The following is a 19,366-nucleotide window of genomic DNA, read 5'->3' as shown; positions in this document are numbered from 1 at the left end:
AGCTATTTGCACATTCTACCATCCACTCATAATATTTCATTGACGGCGAACACATTTTTTCGAAAACTACTGCAATAAATAATAACACTGCAGGTTATGTGTATCATTTCTCGACGCGAGTTCCAAAAATTGACGCATGGTCAATTGACACATTGACGCTTCTTCATTGCGCGTCAGAATATCGGCGTCAACTGACGCCCATGAAAAAGCACCTTTACGCGACGCAATTGCGAAATACGGGATAGTCGCAAACAGGTTAAAAGCAAAAAACAGGAAGCAAAGAGCACATTGTAGATCAGGCTTAAACGTTCACTTTAAACGCTTTTTCGATTAATAAGTGTTTTATTTTAACTCGGTTTTAGTGTTTATATTTTGTGTGTAACGCAATAAAACACTAAAAATTTATTATTTGCAAGAAAATAGATTTCTTTGAATTTAGTTTTCTTAATTCAAAGAAGTATTGGGTAGATTTAAGAAAACATTTTTCTGAGTTTAAAATATTTTCTCGAATCTACCTAATATACTTCTTTAAATTAAAGAACTTAAATTTAAAAAGAAATCTATTTTCTTGCAAATAATAAATTTGTTTCAGTGCACGTAATCAATGCCGTCTCTAATTAAATCTCTATCCCGCGTAAACTCTTATTTAAACTCCCTAAAACTTCTAAACGGTCCTAATTTAAAATCAAATTTGCGCACGCTTTTTGTAGGTAATTGCAATTATAATTATAGGTATACTAGATAAAGGAATATAGGGTAGGTAGGAATACAGATAAAAATTAGATAAAAATCGGGTAGGTAGGAAAACGAATAAGTAAAGGTACGAGCAGGTAAGATTATGGGTGGTTCTCGACATTAGAAAGAAACTTTATTAGTATTATAATTGTAAGAAGTTTAGGTAGGAATAAATAAGCATACGGGTAGGTAGGAATAAAGCGGGAGGGTATAATTACAAATTTATTCTGTATAAAATTCTCAATAAAAATTAATTTTCTTTATAATTTGAAGAAATTTACTTGTGTAAAAATGCAATAAATATAACGTTAAGAATTATGTAAAAAACGATATATTCTGTCGTTTATCTTACTGATAAACGAAGAAACAAATTACATCGAAAGTAAAAACTGCAGAATAATTATAATAAATTTGTCAAGAAAAGATCAAGAAGATGAGATAATCAATGATGGAAGAAGGAATATTGTAACAAAATTGGGGCGAAAAGGAATCAAGAGAAATCTCTCGTCAAGATGTCGCACAATAGGAGATAAAGTAATGACAGAAGAACGAAAATGAAAGAAAGAAATGGTGGAGCAAAAATTAAGATATATTTGTCGTAGAAGGATCGAGGAGGAGGAGAAGAAATAGCCATATAAAAATGGATAAGCACAATATGAAAAAGCGTTGAGGATGAAAATTGCAGTGGAGAAATTACAACAAGTTTATTGAAGAAGAATCGAAAAAGCAGCAAGAATAACGATTGAAAAAGAAGTACAATAAAAAAATATTGTTGAAAATAAATCAAGAAAAATCCCTTGACGAGGCATCGCAATAGAGAAGATAATATATAGAAGATTGAAGATCGAAGAAATAAATAGAACAAGAAGAAAGAGAAGTGTGTTGAAGGAGGGAATCGAAGAAAAAAAGAAAAAGCGGCCGAAAAGTATGACCGGAGAAGCAAAGTGAATTTAAAGAATATTGAAGATAGAAATTACGGTGTTGAAATTATGAAATATTTATCAAGGAAGAATCGAAAGAAGAGAAAAGGATAATAATGGAGAAAGAAGGATTACAGAAAGACATTGCTGAAAAAGAATCAAGAGACATCTTTCAGCAAGGTATCACGATAGAGGAGACAACGCAACAAAGAAGAAAAATCAAAGGAAAAAATGTAACAAGAAAAAAGAAAAGTTTATCAAAGAAAACTCGAGGAAGAAGGACAACAATGATAGATGAAACGTTTGATTCGTCAATTGTATTTTGTAAGTAGTACATATATAATATAGAGCTATCATTCGTGAGACTGCATGAAATGTATGTATGCGATGTGTACATGTATAATGTTTGCAGGATATGGAGTTCGGATTTGTAGATTTGCTAAATGAGTGTGTTTGATCAATCATCTCTGCGGAGGTCCAGGATGTCGCAAACTTTATGAATCAAGAATCATTGATGCCACGAATTAATATGTGAGAACTGTCATTATCATCACAGCCATGCTCGCGGCCAGTTTTGCGGTGAGTGCTATTCTTTGTTAATGCAATATTAATTTTATTGTTTCTTGTTTAAGTATATTTTGACATAAATTAAAGTATTAAAATTATTTAAACAATTTTAGTTTTATTTCTATCGCACCCCTCTAAACGCTATGTAAACGCAAATCCCGGAAGTACCGACCTGTATGTAAACTGCGCGCCGGCCGACGGGATTGATTTATTTTTTTCGACCGAAAATTATCGTCGCCGCTCGCGTAATAGAAAGGGGAACCCGAGTTCTAACATTTAACTCTAGTACGCTGATAGATACACTTTAAACTGGTTTTAGATAACGCGAAATGGAATTTTCGTAGCGCTGCTTTCAGTCCCTCGCTATCTTTGTATGCTAGTTAAACACTGCGATATTCATAGGTCGCAATTAGTCGCTGCCATTTCTAATCACTCGAATAATTATAAATAACGGTGTTTTGGACGCTATTTTTTTCGAACAAATCCCACTTTCTGGGATCTAATTAGGATCCTTTGTTTGATTCCTTAAAAAATTCATAACATCTGGTTGGAAATATTTATGAAAATTTACATTAGAACGTTTTTTAATCGCGATCATGAACAGAAAGTCTGAACAGATCCCGTTTGTTCTCTACAACATTTTTCTAAACATTTTTTCTAATTTTTATTTTATCTTAGAATTCAGCAAAAAACTTAAAACACTTTAAGCATTTACGTTTCACAAGTAACATTTCATAAACATTTAAAGAAAACATTCAAAGTGTTTCAAATTTTGTTCGAGTTTCTTTTCTTAAATTAAATGAATGTTTTAAGCAAAGAAACGTATTGTAATTGTAAGTATAATATCGAAACGGGCGACAAGACTAACAAAAGTGACGACCTTGGCTATTTACTGTCATACCCCGAGGTTTCGACTTCGATGACAAATGTTTGCTCGGCAAGATTTGCATGTGAATGACTCGTGTCGAGATATTAATCCCACCGTTCTATGTGCTAATAACGCCGTTCTCCGATTATGCAGACGTACTTGACGCATCAAGTGGCAATGATCTGAACGGGTTCCGCACTTCCTCACTTCCGCGGGGATTATCTCGCGCTTCTAAAATTTCTTATCTTTTATTCCTCGACATATGCAAATAAAATATGCCGCAAAAAATTGATATCTTCAGTAAAAAATGGATATCCTCAGACGTCGCATTTGAATCCTTCAATCAAAATTTATTCTCTAAAGCTAGTATATCCTCGACTTATCTCCCAAAATTTTTGTAAAATTTATCTCAAGCCAGAAGAGCCGGAAATTATTTTACACACAATGCAACTTTCTTCATCATGCTCAAGTCTATTTCTAATTAAATGCTTTTAAATGCTTGAATAATTGCTAATCAACTATTTCCAAATTGAGATAATTGCGTTTCTCGGTGAAAAAACAGCGAGCGATTCCGTACCTTCAAACCTGAATCCGAATATTAACAATGTCGGTGACGATCCACGTACATATATACATGCGTACATATATGTACATATATACATATATACAAAATTGCGAAAGAGGCTCGAAAGAGGTAACTAAGAATTTCGGCCTCCTCCAAAGTAATCGGCATGTCGGAAAGATTAATGACTCACAGCGTCCTCAGGGTCTTGATGTCGCGCCTTCGAGGTATCGGAGAGATACCAGGCGCAAATCTATGAGCACGCCATTACTTAAAGTCCACGGTTATCAACGGATGGCCCCGATCACTTCCGGAGCCGCTTCCTAAAGCGGCAAGCACATCCGCGCGGGTGGGGCACAGATTTTTTTCGACATGGCGTATAAAAACGGGAACGACCCGAGTGGCCGAGTATCATTGCATTCGCGCTCGTTGTCGCGAAACTGTGAACTCGTAGAGGTATACAGAGATACTTAGACCGGTACCGAAATCCGATTGAACATCGATCATGCCGTGTCGACTGTTGGCCACCCTCGCGTTCCTCGCCCTGACGACGTCGACGTCGGCCTGGCCGACCTTTCGTCGTCGGGATGTTTTCGACAATGCCGTGGACAGTCCTGGCGGACTGATCGCTCACCTACGAAATCTTGGCAGTTCGCTCTACGGATTCCCGAGTAACGAAACCGGATTGAAGGTGGCCCAATGGCGCGAGGATATGGACGTGAACCCGGAGGAGCTGGGCGAATACGCGGAGGGAGACATCCTGTTTCCGCCGAGCATCGGAAGAAACGGTCTCGCGGCGGTCTCCGCCCGGTGGCCCAACGGTGTCATTCCTTTTATGATTAGTCCTTACTTCAGTGAGTAACTTTGAAAATCTTAAACTCGATACGACCGTTCCCTTTTCCTATTTTTTCCAAACTGATGGGACGGGCGATCATATCATATTTAAAAAACGATTTACTGAGTTGCTTTACTATTTTACTATTTTATTATTTTATTATTATACTATTTTACTAATTTACTTAACGATTTAAGCACGAGTGTTAATTGTACATTCAGACAATTGAGTGCTTAAATTCATCTGAGCAATTGTGTGTAAGGTTCCCTCCTTTATCGCTTAAAACTATATTTTCATTCTTCCATGAAATCGTAGACGCGCAACAACAGAGAGTTATATACGACGCAATGGACGACTATCACAAGTACACGTGCATCAGATTTAAGCCGTACACGGGCGAGGAGAGCGATTACGTCAGAATCACAGCCGGTAACACCGGATGCTGGAGCAGCGTGGGTAGAATTGGCGGCCGGCAGGATCTAAACCTTCAGGTTCCCGGTTGCCTGACGCAGAAGGGCACGGTGATACACGAGCTGATGCACGCCGTCGGCTTTTTGCACGAGCACAGCAGATACGAGCGGGACGAGTACGTGGACATACTGTGGGACAATATCTCGAACGGTGTGTATTCGCGTCCTACTCATATCTCGAACGACAAGGCTGACTGAAGGAAAATATCACAATCCTAAGCTCTAACGCCCGTTTGACACACTTTCTCGCGTCACTCTGATTCTTTATCTTAACTGTTAATTTTTTAAAGCTGAAAATCTTGAGCTGATACCTGAGCATCGATTCTTTTTTAATAAAAATTTAATCGAAAACCATGGCATCTTGTCTGTTATTTAGTATTATTCAATATTAACTGACTTAAATATTTTTGTAATCTTTTTTTGGCAATGTTTTTTATGGCAATAATTTTTGGAAATTTCTAGAGAATTTTTTTATCGCTTGTAGCACGAGAATTTAACATTGCGACGCCTCAATTCCGAAATGAATACGAACGACTCTCTCTACCGTAAAACTTATGGTCATCGGCGCAATAACCGGCTAAGGTTATCTCCTCTGCATTATGAAATTCTATTTTTATCATGTACTTTATGCATGTAGGTCACGCGCACAATTTTAATAAGGCCCCCCCGGAGATCACCCACGCATTCGGCGTCGGTTACGATTACGGCAGCGTGATGCACTACTCGTCGACGGCGTTCTCCAAGAATTATCAATTAAAAACCATCGTGCCGAAAGTAAGCGATTTCTAAGAACATTTTCACATGTGTTTTCTATATCAATGCTTTATTATTAATTATATTACTTGACTGGGTTTAATCGCTGGACGGAGCTTACGCTGACACGAACTACCGTATTCGCCATAATTTAATAAAGTACATTTTGCGAGTTGGCGAATCGCAAAATCGCATTATATGTTACATACGTGTCCATGTGTTTGTATGTATAGAGACAACTGGATAGTAGCATTTTGGATCTTATTGGCGGAATCTTCCAGGGTGACAGAGAGATAAAGCTCGGTCAGAGGGAGGGTTTCAGCAAGAAAGACATTCTGAAAGTCCGAAGGATGTACAGATGTGGCCAGCGTACTGGCATAATCAGTTACGTCGACGATCAGTACTAATGAATGAACATTGACGATTCAGCAGTTTTCGCATGTGTTGATACAAAAGAAAGACAAAATTCTTGATTAGAGTTAATTAATAAGAATCTTCGCGTAATAAGAAAGAAAGAAAGAAAGAAATATCTAGTCTTGTATGCAAAACGTATGATTATGTCTCTTTAAAAATATGTGAACAGCAAATATCGACAGTATTATTTTACATTAATATAATCATTATCGTGTATATTTCAATGTACTTTATACCTACATAAAGTTACATATTATTATATACAAATGCATTATCTATATATAACACCTTTCTTATTGAATTTTTTATCTTCGTTAATGGTCAAATATTGATTGAGTATCATATATGACGTTATATGAAGTTTGAAAATAAGAGCAGAGAAAATGTATGTGATGGAAATTTTCGATCGATAAAGAGATCGTTACGTAATTTCAATTGCCAATACGTACTCAAATACAAGTAAGGTATTTTACGATAAAATTATTTATTATTTGTACAATTATATCACGAGTAATTTATAGAAGATTGCAATGCATTATGTATTTCTTATAACACAATAACAAGGTTTCTTGCTAGATTTATTTTCGATAGAAATATAGAGGAAGATGATAATCGAACAATACGCTCATTAAAAGTTATCATACTTAATGGTTTTATTTTATTTTTTATTATTTTTCTCAATTTTTTTTATAAAAGTATTTTTGAATTATCACGGAGTGAAGCATACCATGCATTAAATGTAAAATAAAATCCTGAATTATTATTTAACTGAAATAAGTTATAACTGATTTTCTTGTTAATAAAATTACTTCTTGCTAAAGAATTATCATTTTGTGACGTATTAGGTAAGAGGGATCTATTTTAAAGTGTATTTGTACACTTTACGTATATGTATAGAGTTGAAAAAACATTTTAAATAACATATATTCTTAAAAACTTAAATAACATATAATTTTTAAGAATTTATTTAAGTGCTTTTCTTATATTTTTTAATGCTCAAGTTTGCATTTTAACAAATTTTTAATTTAAGAAAGTACAATTTTTTTCATCTATTATCTTTAAATTTTTAAAATTGCAAAGTGGTTATAATTCAGGGAATATTTCAAGAAAGAAAAATATCAATATTATGTATGACTTTTCGCACTTCAGAGAACATAAACATAAGACGCAAACTTATCTTTGTCACCTGTTTAAACTTTTTAAATTGTTCAAAACATTGTAATAAAAATAAAATTATTTAAATTGTTTTGTATTTATTTTGTCTGAATTTTACAGCACATACAACATACCTCATCGGTTTTTGTTTTAAAGATTATTCTTTACTTTCTATCTAAGTACTATACAAGTTTTATAACAACACAGACAATCATCCGTTTGATAAAAGCGCAATTTTGCAGCAAATTATCGGAAATTGAGAAAATTAAACAATTTTAAAAATTGTGTTTAATTACTTAATATTCAATTTTTTCAAGTGTAATACATGTAACGTACTTGTATTATATGGGAATCAATCTTTTGCTTTCTCTTCCGATAAACAGAATTTTTATGTATAATTATCAAATATATATAGAAAATAAAAAAGAAAGATACAGGTCACAAAAAATTAAAAGTTTATAAATAGATAACAAATAGGTATTTATATTATGTTAATTATTTATACGATGTTATAATTGTATTGTTAAGTGAAAATACACTTATATTAATTAATTTAATGTTAAACAAAAGCTATTACCTGTTTTTAATTTTATATGCTTAATTTAATATAAATATCAAACACCTACAGATGCTAAATTGTTAGACAAAGCTCTAAATTATGTACGAGTGTCCAGATACGCGCAACCAAATAAATTTTGTAATTCTATCCAGAAAAACCAAGACGGTGATAAATTAAATTTTCAACGCTAAAATTATAAAATCAAATTATTTAAATAGATACTTCACTCGAGTCAATGACACCATTTTATCAAATCTTATCTCATTCATATACCTATAGCATATAAGCACATATATAAAAAGGAATACAGAAAAAAAAGGATTGTATATTGATCGTAATTAATTAAATACTCGATTGGAATCAATGAAACCATCTTATCAAGTCTTATCTCACTTATATATACCTATAGCATGTAAGCACATATACAAAAAAAAAAGGATTGTATACTGATCATCAGTACAAGTTTGTGTTACCAAATTGCATCTTTGATATGATACTCTTTGATGTGACCACCTGAAAGTCGCGTAGGTGGGGCAGACGAATCTTTGAGATGGAACATATAAAGACGATCCGGGGAAGCTGTATTCGGCACTCGTTTTCGCCGTCACGGGACTATAGTTAAATCGGTAACTTGCTGTAATTTAATTTAACGTTGATCATGTTGTGTCAACCGTTAGCGTGGACGCTTGCAGTCGTTCTTACATTTGCGTCGGCGGGGCCGGTCCCTGATTTAAGGAATATGTTAGTAACCGGTTTAACGATTCCGGACGACGATACAGGAGTTAAGGTAGCGCAATGGACCGAAGACATGAACGTGAATCCCGAAGAATTGGGCAATTACTTTGAGGGAGACGTCATGGTCACGGAAAGCACTACACGATCAAACGGTGCAAAAGACCCAAAGCTCCGTTGGCCCAATCACGTTATTCCTTACGTAATCGAGGGTAACTTCAGTAAGTATCTTCGAGAATAAAAGCTTAACTATTTTGTATTGTAGTTTGTTTAGCAATTATTCTACAATATATTGTGTTTACGGAAAGAATCAAATTTAATGCGTATTAATAAATCTAAATTCCTGAAAAATGCATCGAAATATAATAATTTTAGAATAAGATGAAGAAATTTTCTACTTGTATTTTGTATGTTAATTTAGTTTATTAGATTGTGTTATTGTAAAATATCCACAAAGAATTAAAACATGTCGTAGATGTTATTTTGGAACATACTTTATTCTTAGAAAAATAAAAATAAAATAAAATAATAATGCTTACTTTATGATTATTTAATGATTATTTAATGGCAAAAAATGGAAAATCAGATATAAACGAAAAATTAAGTATTCGCCTGAGCATACAATAGATGGATAAACATTTTTATTCGAAATTGTTTCACTTTTATTATTTCTATTTATAAATTTTCTATTGCAGATAAGACGCAGTTGAAACTTATACGCGAGGCGATGAAAGACTATGAAAAGTACACGTGCCTCCGGCTTAAACCGAGGACGAACGAAAAGAATTATGTCAAAATCGTTAGCGATAATAGCGGATGCTGGAGCTACATTGGCAAGATCGGCGGTGCACAAATAATAAACTTGCAGATTCCTGGTTGTGTAACTAAAAAGGGAACCGTAATACATGAGATTATGCATACTGCTGGCTTTTGGCACGAACATACCAGAGATGACCGAGATGATTACGTGACTATCAATTGGAAAAATATCGAAGAAAGTACGTATTCGCAATCTATTAAAACGATGAAAGATTTGAAACAAAGATTAACTTTTTTTAACAAATATTTGATCGAAGGATATTTTGTTTTGTCATACATTAATATTTAATATCAACTAATTTATTTATAATTAATGTATCGACAATGTAGTAAGTATAAATTATTTTTTAAATCGGCAATTTTTCTATCTATCTGTAGGTATTTTTTTGCAGTTTGTGAAAATTTCTATCGCAATTCATCTTTATCCTTTATGACTTGAGAACTATTAATCATTTAACATTAAAATAACAAGCGACTTTTATCGATACACGTGACAAACACTGTAATAATTAAGTGAGATTATTCTGTAGATCTGCATTATAAATTTCTTTCCTTTGTCTTGTGCATTTAGGAACCGCAGGTAATTTCGATAAACTTTCCTCGGAGGTACTCGAAGACTACCACATCCCTTACGATTATAACAGCGTGATGCACTATTCAGCGTACGCGTTCGCCATAGATCAGAACGTAAAGACTATCATAACAAAAGTAAGCGACCATCATTTTTACAAATGTTCCCTATGTCATTAGTTGCATTACTAGATTAATTATCTGAACAAAAGTAGATTCGAGATACCGACTTGTCAGTTTGATGTAGAAAAAAAGAAAATATTTTATAAGTTTACAAGTTATGTGTGCTGCATCGAATTACGCGTCTGTATATATTTATTTGTAAGTATATCAAAACAATTTTTTTAGTGACATTATGATCCTATAATATTGAAATTTTTAGGATCCGAAAGCAGAAATTGGGCAGAGAGTTGGCTTTAGTGCCTCAGATTATCAGAAGATCAACAAAATGTACAAATGTTCGACGTAATCGACAATTGGGATTTATGTCAGAGATCACTGACGGATAATTGGCTTTGATAATTGTTTTGTGTATTAATAAGAAATTATAAATTAGAAACATTCTTTTAATAAAAATCTATATATTATGAAAAAAAAGAATATTTATTACTATAATGTATAAAACATATAACTACATATTTCACTTATTTATTATTATTAGTTTATTAAAAATCTACAAATTAAAAATAAAGAATTTTGTTACTTATTATTTTTAAAATAAAAAATAGTAGTGACGACTTTAAAAATGTTCGAAAGGAAGATTTCGATTTTGTCCTACATGTCTTTTATATATAAGCGTTTCACGTTTATACGTAGTCTTTTTTAATTAAGTGTTTGTCCTTAGATTTTTATCTATTTTAAATAAACGTTTTTGTTTAATAAGAATATAATTCGGTCTTATTTTACTTATTCGCAATTTTATTAAGTATTTAAAGTTATTAGAAAAATTATGGATATTGTTTTGCGTTTCTATTGTGCATTTGAGTACAAGTAACGATAACGTCTCGATATTACAGACAACAATGCCATTAACAGCTTTTTATTTAGAAAAAAATTATTGAAAGTTAAGAGTTGTCAAATATATGTGCAAGAAAAAGAAACATTTATAGACGTGTTATACACACACATAAATGTTTATATACAAATAATCGATAATTTTATAAGTACTTGTAATCATTAAACATCATCATAATATTTTATGTATATTAATTATTTTTGTAACGTTATATATTTTAAAAGAAATTGTATGTGTCTTGATCAAGTAGTAGTGGTAGCAGTGGTAAGAAAGTGTAATCTGTCGTAACTGATCCATTTTAAGACAACGGATGTGTAGAATGCTTTATACTTATGTGTAAGATCTTTATATTGTTAACAAATTTCATACACATTTATCTAGATATATAGTATATATTGATATACTATAGATATATGTATATTTAATAAGTTACCACACATCCGTTATCTCAATAAATATGTTATTAATTCATCACTCACCGACACCGATGCGCAACAGCGGAATTATATCTGCCAAGTAGCTACGTTGGTTCTGTAACATATAAATATAAAATTTATATTAAAATAATGTTTAAAAAACTCAATGTTTTAAAACATAATTCCTATAGCATCAAACTTTTTATTCATTGTTTAATTAAATATTTATTTAAATAATTATACATTTTCCAAAAATGTTCTTTACAAGAATCAATTCTTATAAAATGTTAAATTACTCCTTCCTTCTAGCTATTATTTTTAAATCATGGTAAAATAAAAAAGCTCAAGAACAAACAAAAAAATTACTCTTACACACAAAATAAAAAATAATATTTACCGCAAAGTTGTTCCGCTGGCACCCGATGCCTCTCCCAGGCCTCCTCCTCCTCTCAGGTTGACTTCTCGGGTTGTCAGCTCCCTCGATGCCCGATAACTTCACCGGCACCAAAAATGCGAATAACAATGATTGCGCGATAATTAATACGGCACTCCCGAAAACATGAAATAACGCCCGATTTTGTCCGTCAAAAAATCGCCCGCGATAATAATGATTAAAATCGAGTGACGGAGTTCCGAATAATCCGACAACTTTGAACGGCACTCCCGAAAATGCGACGATTTTAATTTTCATATTCAAAAATACAACGATTTCGAGCGGCACTCCCGAAAATGCAACGCAACGAACCGTTTATACAGTCGCGAGTCGGCGGCGATTGTGTTTAGTTGCCCTGTTGTTCGGTAAAAGCGGCATTGCCTGTAAAAGATAAGATTACGCGTACGTTTAGGTCGGTACTCTACTTTGAAAGAGATAGGGATTATTGCACGTTTAATACATTGTCTAGAAAATAAAATATTTTAGATTATCATTAGACGTTCATTTCATCGACTACAGTTGGCAAATAATCATTGATTTAAATGAACGTCTAATGTTTATTATATCGTTGGCGAATTACGAATATACTTTCGGTTTAATTTTAGATTATATTTTAAGATTTTATAAATATTCAATAAATTATTTACGTGTTGATTATGTATTTCCTTATTACATTGTTCATGATATTATAAATTATTTGCAGTAACATATTTATTTAAAAATGTATAGATATAATATATTCATATATATATATATATATATATATATATATATATATATATATATATATATAACAATTTAAAATTAAATACCTTTATATTGACAAGAAAATTAATATAAACAATGATAATTATATTTAATCTAAATAAATACCAATCTAGATAAGTCTTTTTTTTTATACTGCAGCAAATAATGCACGCATTATAGATTAATAAAGGTTACACTTACCAATTAAACAACTCTCGCGACGCCACTCGTTCTGCGGCCACCGGGCCGGTCCTTTCCGTGTCCGCCGCGATCTGGAAATGAAGGAGAACGTCATCAATATATCGGAGACGCGTCATCTCCCGCGCGGAGCGCGGACAACTTCTCGTGTCAAAAGCCAAGAGTGCCGTGGCGTTGCTATACGCGTCCCGCTCTCATGATTTCGCGATCACAAATTTTCCGGATTACGATGAAAATCAGATACTACGCGCTCGCTTATATGATCGCGATCGTTATTCCGCATTCTATCGAATAAGCGTACTAATATTTTTGGCGGATATCCGCGATATTCGCGACAGATGGAAAATACGATCGTCCGCGATTGTCCGCGCGACGTACCTGCGGCCGAACAAGTACCGCGAAATACTTATTTTACTTACTTTTTTGAGAAATATCTACACCCGAGCGCTGAATAGATGCTACGCGATAGGTGCTGCGTTAAACAACTCATGCAAGATGAATATAGCTTACTCTCATCAATTTAACTGCTTTCGCGACGCCACTCGTTCCGGAGCCGATCCTTTCCGTGTCCGCCGCTATCAGGAAATGAAGGGAGAGTACGTCATCAATATGGCGGAGACGCGTCATCTCCCGCGCGGAGCGCGGACAACTTCTCGTGCCAAAAGCCAAGAGTGCCGTGGCGTTGCTATACGCGTCCCGCTCTCATGATTTCGCGATCACGAATTTTCCGAATTACGATGAAAATCAGATACTACGCGCTCGCTTATATGATCGCGATCGTTATTCCGCATTCTATCGAATAAGCGTACTAATATTTTTGGCGGATATCCGCGATATTCGCGACAGATGGAAAATACGATCGTCCGCGATTGTCCGCGCGACGTACCTGCGGCCGAACAAGTACCGCGAAATACTTATTTTACTTACTTTTTTGAGAAATAGCTACACCCGAGCGCTGAATACATGCTACGCGATAGGTGCTGCGTTAAACAACTCATGCAAGATGAATAAAGCTTGCTCTCATCAATTAAACTGCTTTCGCGACGTCACTCGTTCCGGAGCCGATCCTTTCCGTGTCCGCCACGATCTGGAAATGAAGGGAGAATACGTCATCAATATGGCGGAGACGCGTCATCCCCCGCGCCGCGCGCGGGAAACTTCTCGCGCCAAGAGCGGCATCACCGCGCGTCCCGTTCTTATATTCGCGTTCATACACTTTTTATTCTAGCAATAAATGCTACGGTTACCTCATATATTATAGCGGTTGCTCTTTCGCATTATGATGCAAATTAAATATGCATGTTGAAATTGCAGGTTGATATCCGCAATGCTTCAATATTGAGAAATGTAATCATTTTATCGAATATTCGCACGATACATTTTCGGCCGAATTTATAAATCGTCAATGTGTTAAGGCCGGTTCTAAAATCAGTCCGCATGTCGAAGTCGGTTGTCGGAACGCAGCCGATGGTGCAATGAGAGAATTTCTTTTTAGAAAACGAATTTTCCTCGTTGGACCATCGATCGCCTTATTCGACCTAATGCCAGATCTACGCGACGATTAAATGTTGTTGCAAATAATAAATACAGGGTTGATGCAAATTTTGCATCAACTCTATTGCTAATTAAATGAGCTGTGAGGCCATCAGTCGTCCCGAAATCAATCCATCCAATGTCTATCATTACGTATCGTTAATAATATAAACGACGAAATATTCGAAGATGCATCTTAATTAATTCGGTCATCATTTGACACTACGCGAGTCAAATGGATGGTTAAATAAAAGCGTTGATTAACCGAAAATACGCAATTAAATTTTAATATTGCACGCACAGTCGCACAGTATACAATTTAATAATAATTGAGTTTATTAATATCGCAAAAATATATTATGAAAAATTACATTTTTAATAAATAATCAATATATCATGCTTTTCAGTGTATACAGCGTCGAGTATATTTGATACAGTTGCGATTTGCTCATTTACATTTTTATATTAACACCATTACATTTGCAAATGTAGCACGGGCGCGCACCAAAATGATGTTTTATCGTCGGAAAATGAATAAGTACGTGGCTACGTAGTACCAATTTCGAAAATAGATTTACTGGCGGTAGTATACGGTCCCTAACCTCAAAACACTCCTCGTTGAGATATACTGTTTACAGATAAGTGTGAATAAAATTCCGAATAAGGGAAATCGGTGGCCATCAAAATGACGCACGAGGACTCGTGGGAGATTGTGAAACAGGCGGCTGAGAAAAACAGGCATGAATTGGTGCTGTCAGGCGCGTCGGTGTCCAAACTGATCGAGACGTCCGGCCTGGACGGGAACCTGTTCGACCTCCACAACCTGAATTATCTCAGCATAACGCACACGTGTCTTCGGGAGGTGCCGGACGAGATCGAGAGGCTGGCGAATCTCACGACCTTGGTGCTGCACTCGAACGAGATCGCCGCGTTGCCGAGCGCGATCGCCAAGCTCGCCAAGCTGAAGGTGCTCGATTGCTCGAGGAACAAGCTGGCCTCGCTGCCGCAGGAGCTCGGCAGCCATCCTCAGCTCAGCACGATAAATCTCGCCTCGAACCTCCTGCGAAACGTACCGTCGTGTAGCTCGTGCACGAAACTGAGCATCCTAGACCTGTCGAACAATCAGCTCGAGGCCTTCCCCGACGTTTGTCATGCGGAACTCGCACATCTCTCCGAGGTACACGTCAACGGGAATCGGATCACGGAGATTCCAATTACCATAAACCGACTGCAGGGACTGAAGGTCTTAAACCTGGCTGATAACTTAATTTCTGGTAACGCAACTTAATTTTCGTACCATCCTTTGTATGTCTCTCTGACTGTGGTCCATTTGATGCTACAAATGCTTCGAAGTATTCTTCTTCTCCTTTCTTTCAATGAAGAAAGAAGAAGAAAAAGAACGCTTCGAAGCACTTGTAACATCAAATGGACCACAGCCTCTCTCTGTTGAGTAATCTTCCCCGAATGTAAAAAGGCTGATTTATAGAGGCCGTAACCATTGATTTGTGAGAAGAACAATCGACTGTGATTGGTCAATTTCTTAAAGATTACGGCTTAAATCAATGGTTACGGCCTCTATAAATCAGCCTTAACTTTCCTTAAGTAAGTCGTCAAATGTCCAAAGATAAGTAATGCATAATTATATTGTAACACACAGTTGTACCAAGTGAATTAGCAGATTGTAGTAAACTGAAGGAAGTGTACCTGAAAGGAAATAAATTGTCGGACAGGAGGCTGACCAAATTGATCAACCAATGTTCCACGAAGCAGGTACTCGATTACGTGAAGCTGCACTGCCCAAGGAGCGAGTCGTCCACGACAGAAGTTAATACGTCGAAAAAGGGAAAAAGAGGCCAAAAAGTTTCCGAGAGTGAGAGCGTGGTGGAGAGCTTGACGCACAAATTGAGAGTCTTGAAGGTGGTAGACGACGTGCCGGTGATAAAACTTATGGAAAATGTAAAGAGTATCAGGCCTTACATAGCTGCGTGTATCGTGAAAAATATGAGCTTCACGGAGGAGAGTTTCAAAAAGTTTATTCAACTGCAAACGAGATTGCACGATGGGATATGCGAGAAGAGGAATGCGGCTACGATAGCCACTCACGATTTGAAACTCGTCGCGCCTGGTAAATGTCGAATGTTTAATAAAGAGTATACTGTTTTTGTATCTATTTTTTTTACTAAAACATATTTTTTTACGCAGGACACCTCACGTATACAGCGATGCTACCCACGGAATTGGAGATAAAACCTTTAATGCACAGCAAGACGTACACGGGCGCGGATCTGTTCCAGAAGTTGCAAACGGAAGCGGAGAATCTGCGTAAGGAGAAGAAACGAAACGTTTACTCCGGGGTACACAAGTATCTCTATATGCTGGAGGGCAAACCCTCGTTCCCATGCCTGTTGGATCAGTCGCAGCGAGTTATTTCGTTTCCGCCCATCACGAACAGCGACGTGACGAAAATGTCTCTAGACACCCAGACAATGCTCGTGGAGGTAACGAGCGCGTTGTCGTTCACAATTTGCAGGTGAGATCTCAATTTGCAAGCCTATGTAATATTGTTCGCATTTCTATCTGTTTTAACCGCGAGAGAGAGAAGGTCAGTTCTGGATAAAATCTTATATTCTTTTCAGGAATGTGCTGGATCAATTCCTGAAAGACTTAATCGTCTCAGGTCTCGCCGAATCCGCAGAACCGAAGGACACGGACAACAAGTACAACAATTTAATAGTTCAACAAGTCAAAGTAGTCGACGCCGAAGGGAACCTAAAATTAGTATATCCCTCAAGAGCGGATTTGAATTTTAGCGAACAGCTCGTCGCGGTGTCACGAGAATAAAAAGAACAGCGAGTAGCTCGAATTCTGCCCGAATTCGAATCCGCTCAAAAATTTAAAGTTTTTTTTTGTAAAAAGGAAGGAAAGAGAAAAAAAAGAGAGAGATATATATTATTTTCGATTATTTTTGTCGTTCGAAAACGCAAAAGTTACCAAGACGGGGAGAGCGATCTTCCAAACGCGTTTATTTATTCCGTGACTCGGAAGCGTCGAGATCGCGATAACGTAGTGATCGCGGAAGTTCGGCTCGCTTTATCGCGTCGATTAGAAAGATTCGGTGGACAGGATGCGGGCGGTTGTCCGCCCGCAGATTCGAATTCCGCGAAGGGGCAGTGTCGCGTCGACGTCGACCGGCCGCGGTGGTGGCCTGCGGCGACGACGGTGGCGCTTCTGTCGCTCTGCCGAATCGCGCCGCGCCGCCTCGACGAGCACCGGTCCTGCTGAATCCTCATCTGTTTTTATAAATATTGTACGTCGTCGCGCGTGCCGCGTTCGCGTCCGGAAGCCCGGACGTTCGTCGACCGACACCCTCCGCCGCGTCCCCGCGGCGACCGTGCGCCGCGGTACTCGTCCTTCGCGGTGTTCCCCGGCGATAAGAGGAAGGTGCCCCGTGTGTGCGACGACGAAGTTCGCGAACTTTCCCCCCCGATATGCGCGAGTGTTTGAAGTGATAATATGGCGCTGAAATTATGACTGGTCACGTCGGGAGAGCGAGGCCTTTGAGGTTAGTACACGTTATTCCTCCCGCTCGCCGGAGCACGCCGGGGCTCGTGCCGCCCGGTGCCGTGTATCGCGCGGTACCCCGAATTTCTCCGTCCCGCCGTCGCCCTCCCCCTCCCGCCCCCGCGTACCCGCGCCCGGTTAAGCGCAACCGCGCAACCCCGGTTCGCGCGCGTGCGAAACCTATCAGTCACGTTTTATAATTAACACGTTTTGTTTTTGCGCCTCCGTCACTCCGTGTACCGTGCGGGTGCCCCCGATCACGATAACGACACGCGCGTCATTGTTATCCGCCAGCGACATCGTCGCCCAGCGACTCCTCGCGCGGATGTCCAAGCGCGATAATACGAAGTTCATTGTTGATTCTTTACGATGTATCCGTTTTACACGGCTCCCACATTCTTTTACATCAGATTGAGAATTATTTATTTTTTTATCATGTCTGATGTATTTTGGTATTTACATCTTTATTTTGTATTTTACAAAAAGTCTGTATTTGATTTGGTTGAAAAGATGGTTGCACTGCATGCGTGCAAGGTTCTTTTTATTTTGTTTGCCATACCTATGTCGCAAATTGAGCAAAGCTGATGCATAATATTCATATAATTTATACTAATTATACTTCACTTCTATGTATATGTTAACCTCGATATTCATAGAATTCGGTGCAATAAATTGGAGCAAAGAGATATTAAAGTGATGTTTTATTCAACTCATTTTGATACATTGAAATCATTCTCGCTACGTGTTTTGGCTACGCGAAGAGTGGCTAGTCCTTTAAACTGTCTACTGGAAAAATGTAAAAATATACTGAGATATCGAAGATATTAGACACCTATAATCTCTACGTGTCAAAAATTCTGAAAATAAGACATCAACAATTCACTGTTTCAGTAAATGCTATAAAATAATATGCTAAATATATAAATGTAATGCTATATTACGGTAACAAAATATTTTGGTCATTGACGCTATTAATAGTGCTTTAAAAATAAGTTTTTTTTCCTCTTTCCCAAGAAGAATAGATTTCACATACATTCTAATACACATAAGGGAATAAGGGAATTTGGCCGTTTGCTATTTTCAAACGCGGTACTTCCTACCCGTCGAATATCGGCCAATTAAAATAGACATCTTTCGACCACGCATCTTTAAACACACTCTCTCCACTTCTTAAAAATATACATATGGAATTATGGAAGTATGTAAACATGCGTGCGCCAGTTTGTAGAACAGGAAGATTCGTAGATCACATTCAGTTTGACTAGCAGATAATGCGTCCGGAGACTTAGAGAGATTTAATTTGTTTTAAGACGCTCCTGGCGTTCCTTCACGTCGATGATGCTGAGGTTGATGCACGCCACGTATCCGTGTAGTACAGAGATAGCGGCTTTGACGAACGCTACCGGGGCGCTCAGGTACACGATCAATCTGTACAGACCTATACCGACAACTGCAAGACGAAATATAGTGTTACGTGTGTCGCGTTTGCAAGTGGGAGAGAAAC

At 36.9% G+C, this 19,366-nt stretch overlaps 5 protein-coding genes across 6 annotated transcripts in view; 4 read left to right on the top strand and 1 right to left on the bottom strand.

Moving 5' to 3' along the window:
* The first annotated feature begins 3,763 nt into the window (after positions 1–3,763).
* On the top strand, positions 3,764–6,974 carry LOC139814687 (hatching enzyme 1.2-like). Of its 2 annotated transcripts, none has more exons than XM_071781147.1 (4): positions 3,764–4,506; positions 4,803–5,108; positions 5,595–5,731; positions 5,992–6,974. In XM_071781147.1, exons 1-4 carry the CDS (start codon positions 4,158–4,160, stop codon positions 6,115–6,117), a joined length of 918 nt encoding a protein of 305 aa, XP_071637248.1. In that variant the 5' UTR covers positions 3,764–4,157; the 3' UTR covers positions 6,118–6,974. The 2 variants fall into 2 exon arrangements, with proteins under 2 accessions (XP_071637248.1, XP_071637247.1); XM_071781146.1 differs by having other exon boundaries at positions 5,944–6,974.
* Positions 6,975–7,722: 748 nt separating this feature from the next.
* LOC139815089 (astacin-like) lies at positions 7,723–10,520 on the top strand. Its single transcript, XM_071781722.1, has 4 exons — positions 7,723–8,791; positions 9,266–9,568; positions 9,961–10,097; positions 10,342–10,520. The coding sequence occupies exons 1-4, from the start codon at positions 8,497–8,499 to the stop codon at positions 10,426–10,428; spliced, it is 822 nt and encodes a 273-aa protein (XP_071637823.1). The 5' UTR covers positions 7,723–8,496; the 3' UTR covers positions 10,429–10,520.
* Positions 10,521–14,733: 4,213 nt separating this feature from the next.
* On the top strand, positions 14,734–18,548 carry LOC139815191 (leucine-rich repeat-containing protein 47). Its single transcript, XM_071781910.1, has 5 exons — positions 14,734–14,839; positions 14,940–15,575; positions 15,959–16,426; positions 16,504–16,831; positions 16,938–18,548. Exons 2-5 carry the CDS (start codon positions 14,987–14,989, stop codon positions 17,140–17,142), a joined length of 1,590 nt encoding a protein of 529 aa, XP_071638011.1. The 5' UTR covers positions 14,734–14,839; positions 14,940–14,986; the 3' UTR covers positions 17,143–18,548.
* Positions 17,725–19,366, top strand: part of Tyf (twenty-four) — a 25,110-nt gene continuing 23,468 nt past the window's right edge. Inside the window, exon 1 of the mRNA XM_071781908.1 lies at positions 17,725–17,863. The gene's annotated coding sequence lies outside the window, so the exon portion shown is untranslated. The remainder of the gene's footprint in view (positions 17,864–19,366) is intronic.
* Positions 18,547–19,366, bottom strand: part of Pis (phosphatidylinositol synthase) — a 2,406-nt gene continuing 1,586 nt past the window's right edge. Inside the window, exon 4 of the mRNA XM_071781912.1 lies at positions 18,547–19,312. Coding sequence (XP_071638013.1) covers positions 19,158–19,312 — 155 coding nt within the window. The 3' untranslated portion in view covers positions 18,547–19,157. The remainder of the gene's footprint in view (positions 19,313–19,366) is intronic.

The sequence above is a fragment of the Temnothorax longispinosus genome, chromosome 6 (assembly GCF_030848805.1).
Source record: "Temnothorax longispinosus isolate EJ_2023e chromosome 6, Tlon_JGU_v1, whole genome shotgun sequence".
Taxonomy (NCBI): Eukaryota; Metazoa; Arthropoda; class Insecta; order Hymenoptera; family Formicidae; genus Temnothorax; species Temnothorax longispinosus.
This window is presented reverse-complemented; position numbering and strand designations above follow the sequence as displayed.

Coding starts and splice junctions, on each gene's coding strand:
- LOC139814687 (XM_071781146.1), top strand. CDS start 4,158: ATGCCGTGTCGACTGTTGGCCACCCTCGCGTTCCTCGCCCTGACGACG. Junction 4,507..4,802: donor TATGATTAGTCCTTACTTCA/GTGAGTAACTTT, acceptor ATGAAATCGTAG/ACGCGCAACAACAGAGAGTT. Junction 5,109..5,594: donor GTGGGACAATATCTCGAACG/GTGTGTATTCGC, acceptor TTATGCATGTAG/GTCACGCGCACAATTTTAAT.
- LOC139815089 (XM_071781722.1), top strand. CDS start 8,497: ATGTTGTGTCAACCGTTAGCGTGGACGCTTGCAGTCGTTCTTACATTT. Junction 8,792..9,265: donor CGTAATCGAGGGTAACTTCA/GTAAGTATCTTC, acceptor TTTCTATTGCAG/ATAAGACGCAGTTGAAACTT. Junction 9,569..9,960: donor TTGGAAAAATATCGAAGAAA/GTACGTATTCGC, acceptor TTGTGCATTTAG/GAACCGCAGGTAATTTCGAT.
- LOC139815191 (XM_071781910.1), top strand. CDS start 14,987: ATGACGCACGAGGACTCGTGGGAGATTGTGAAACAGGCGGCTGAGAAA. Junction 15,576..15,958: donor GGCTGATAACTTAATTTCTG/GTAACGCAACTT, acceptor TGTAACACACAG/TTGTACCAAGTGAATTAGCA. Junction 16,427..16,503: donor TTTGAAACTCGTCGCGCCTG/GTAAATGTCGAA, acceptor TTTTTTACGCAG/GACACCTCACGTATACAGCG.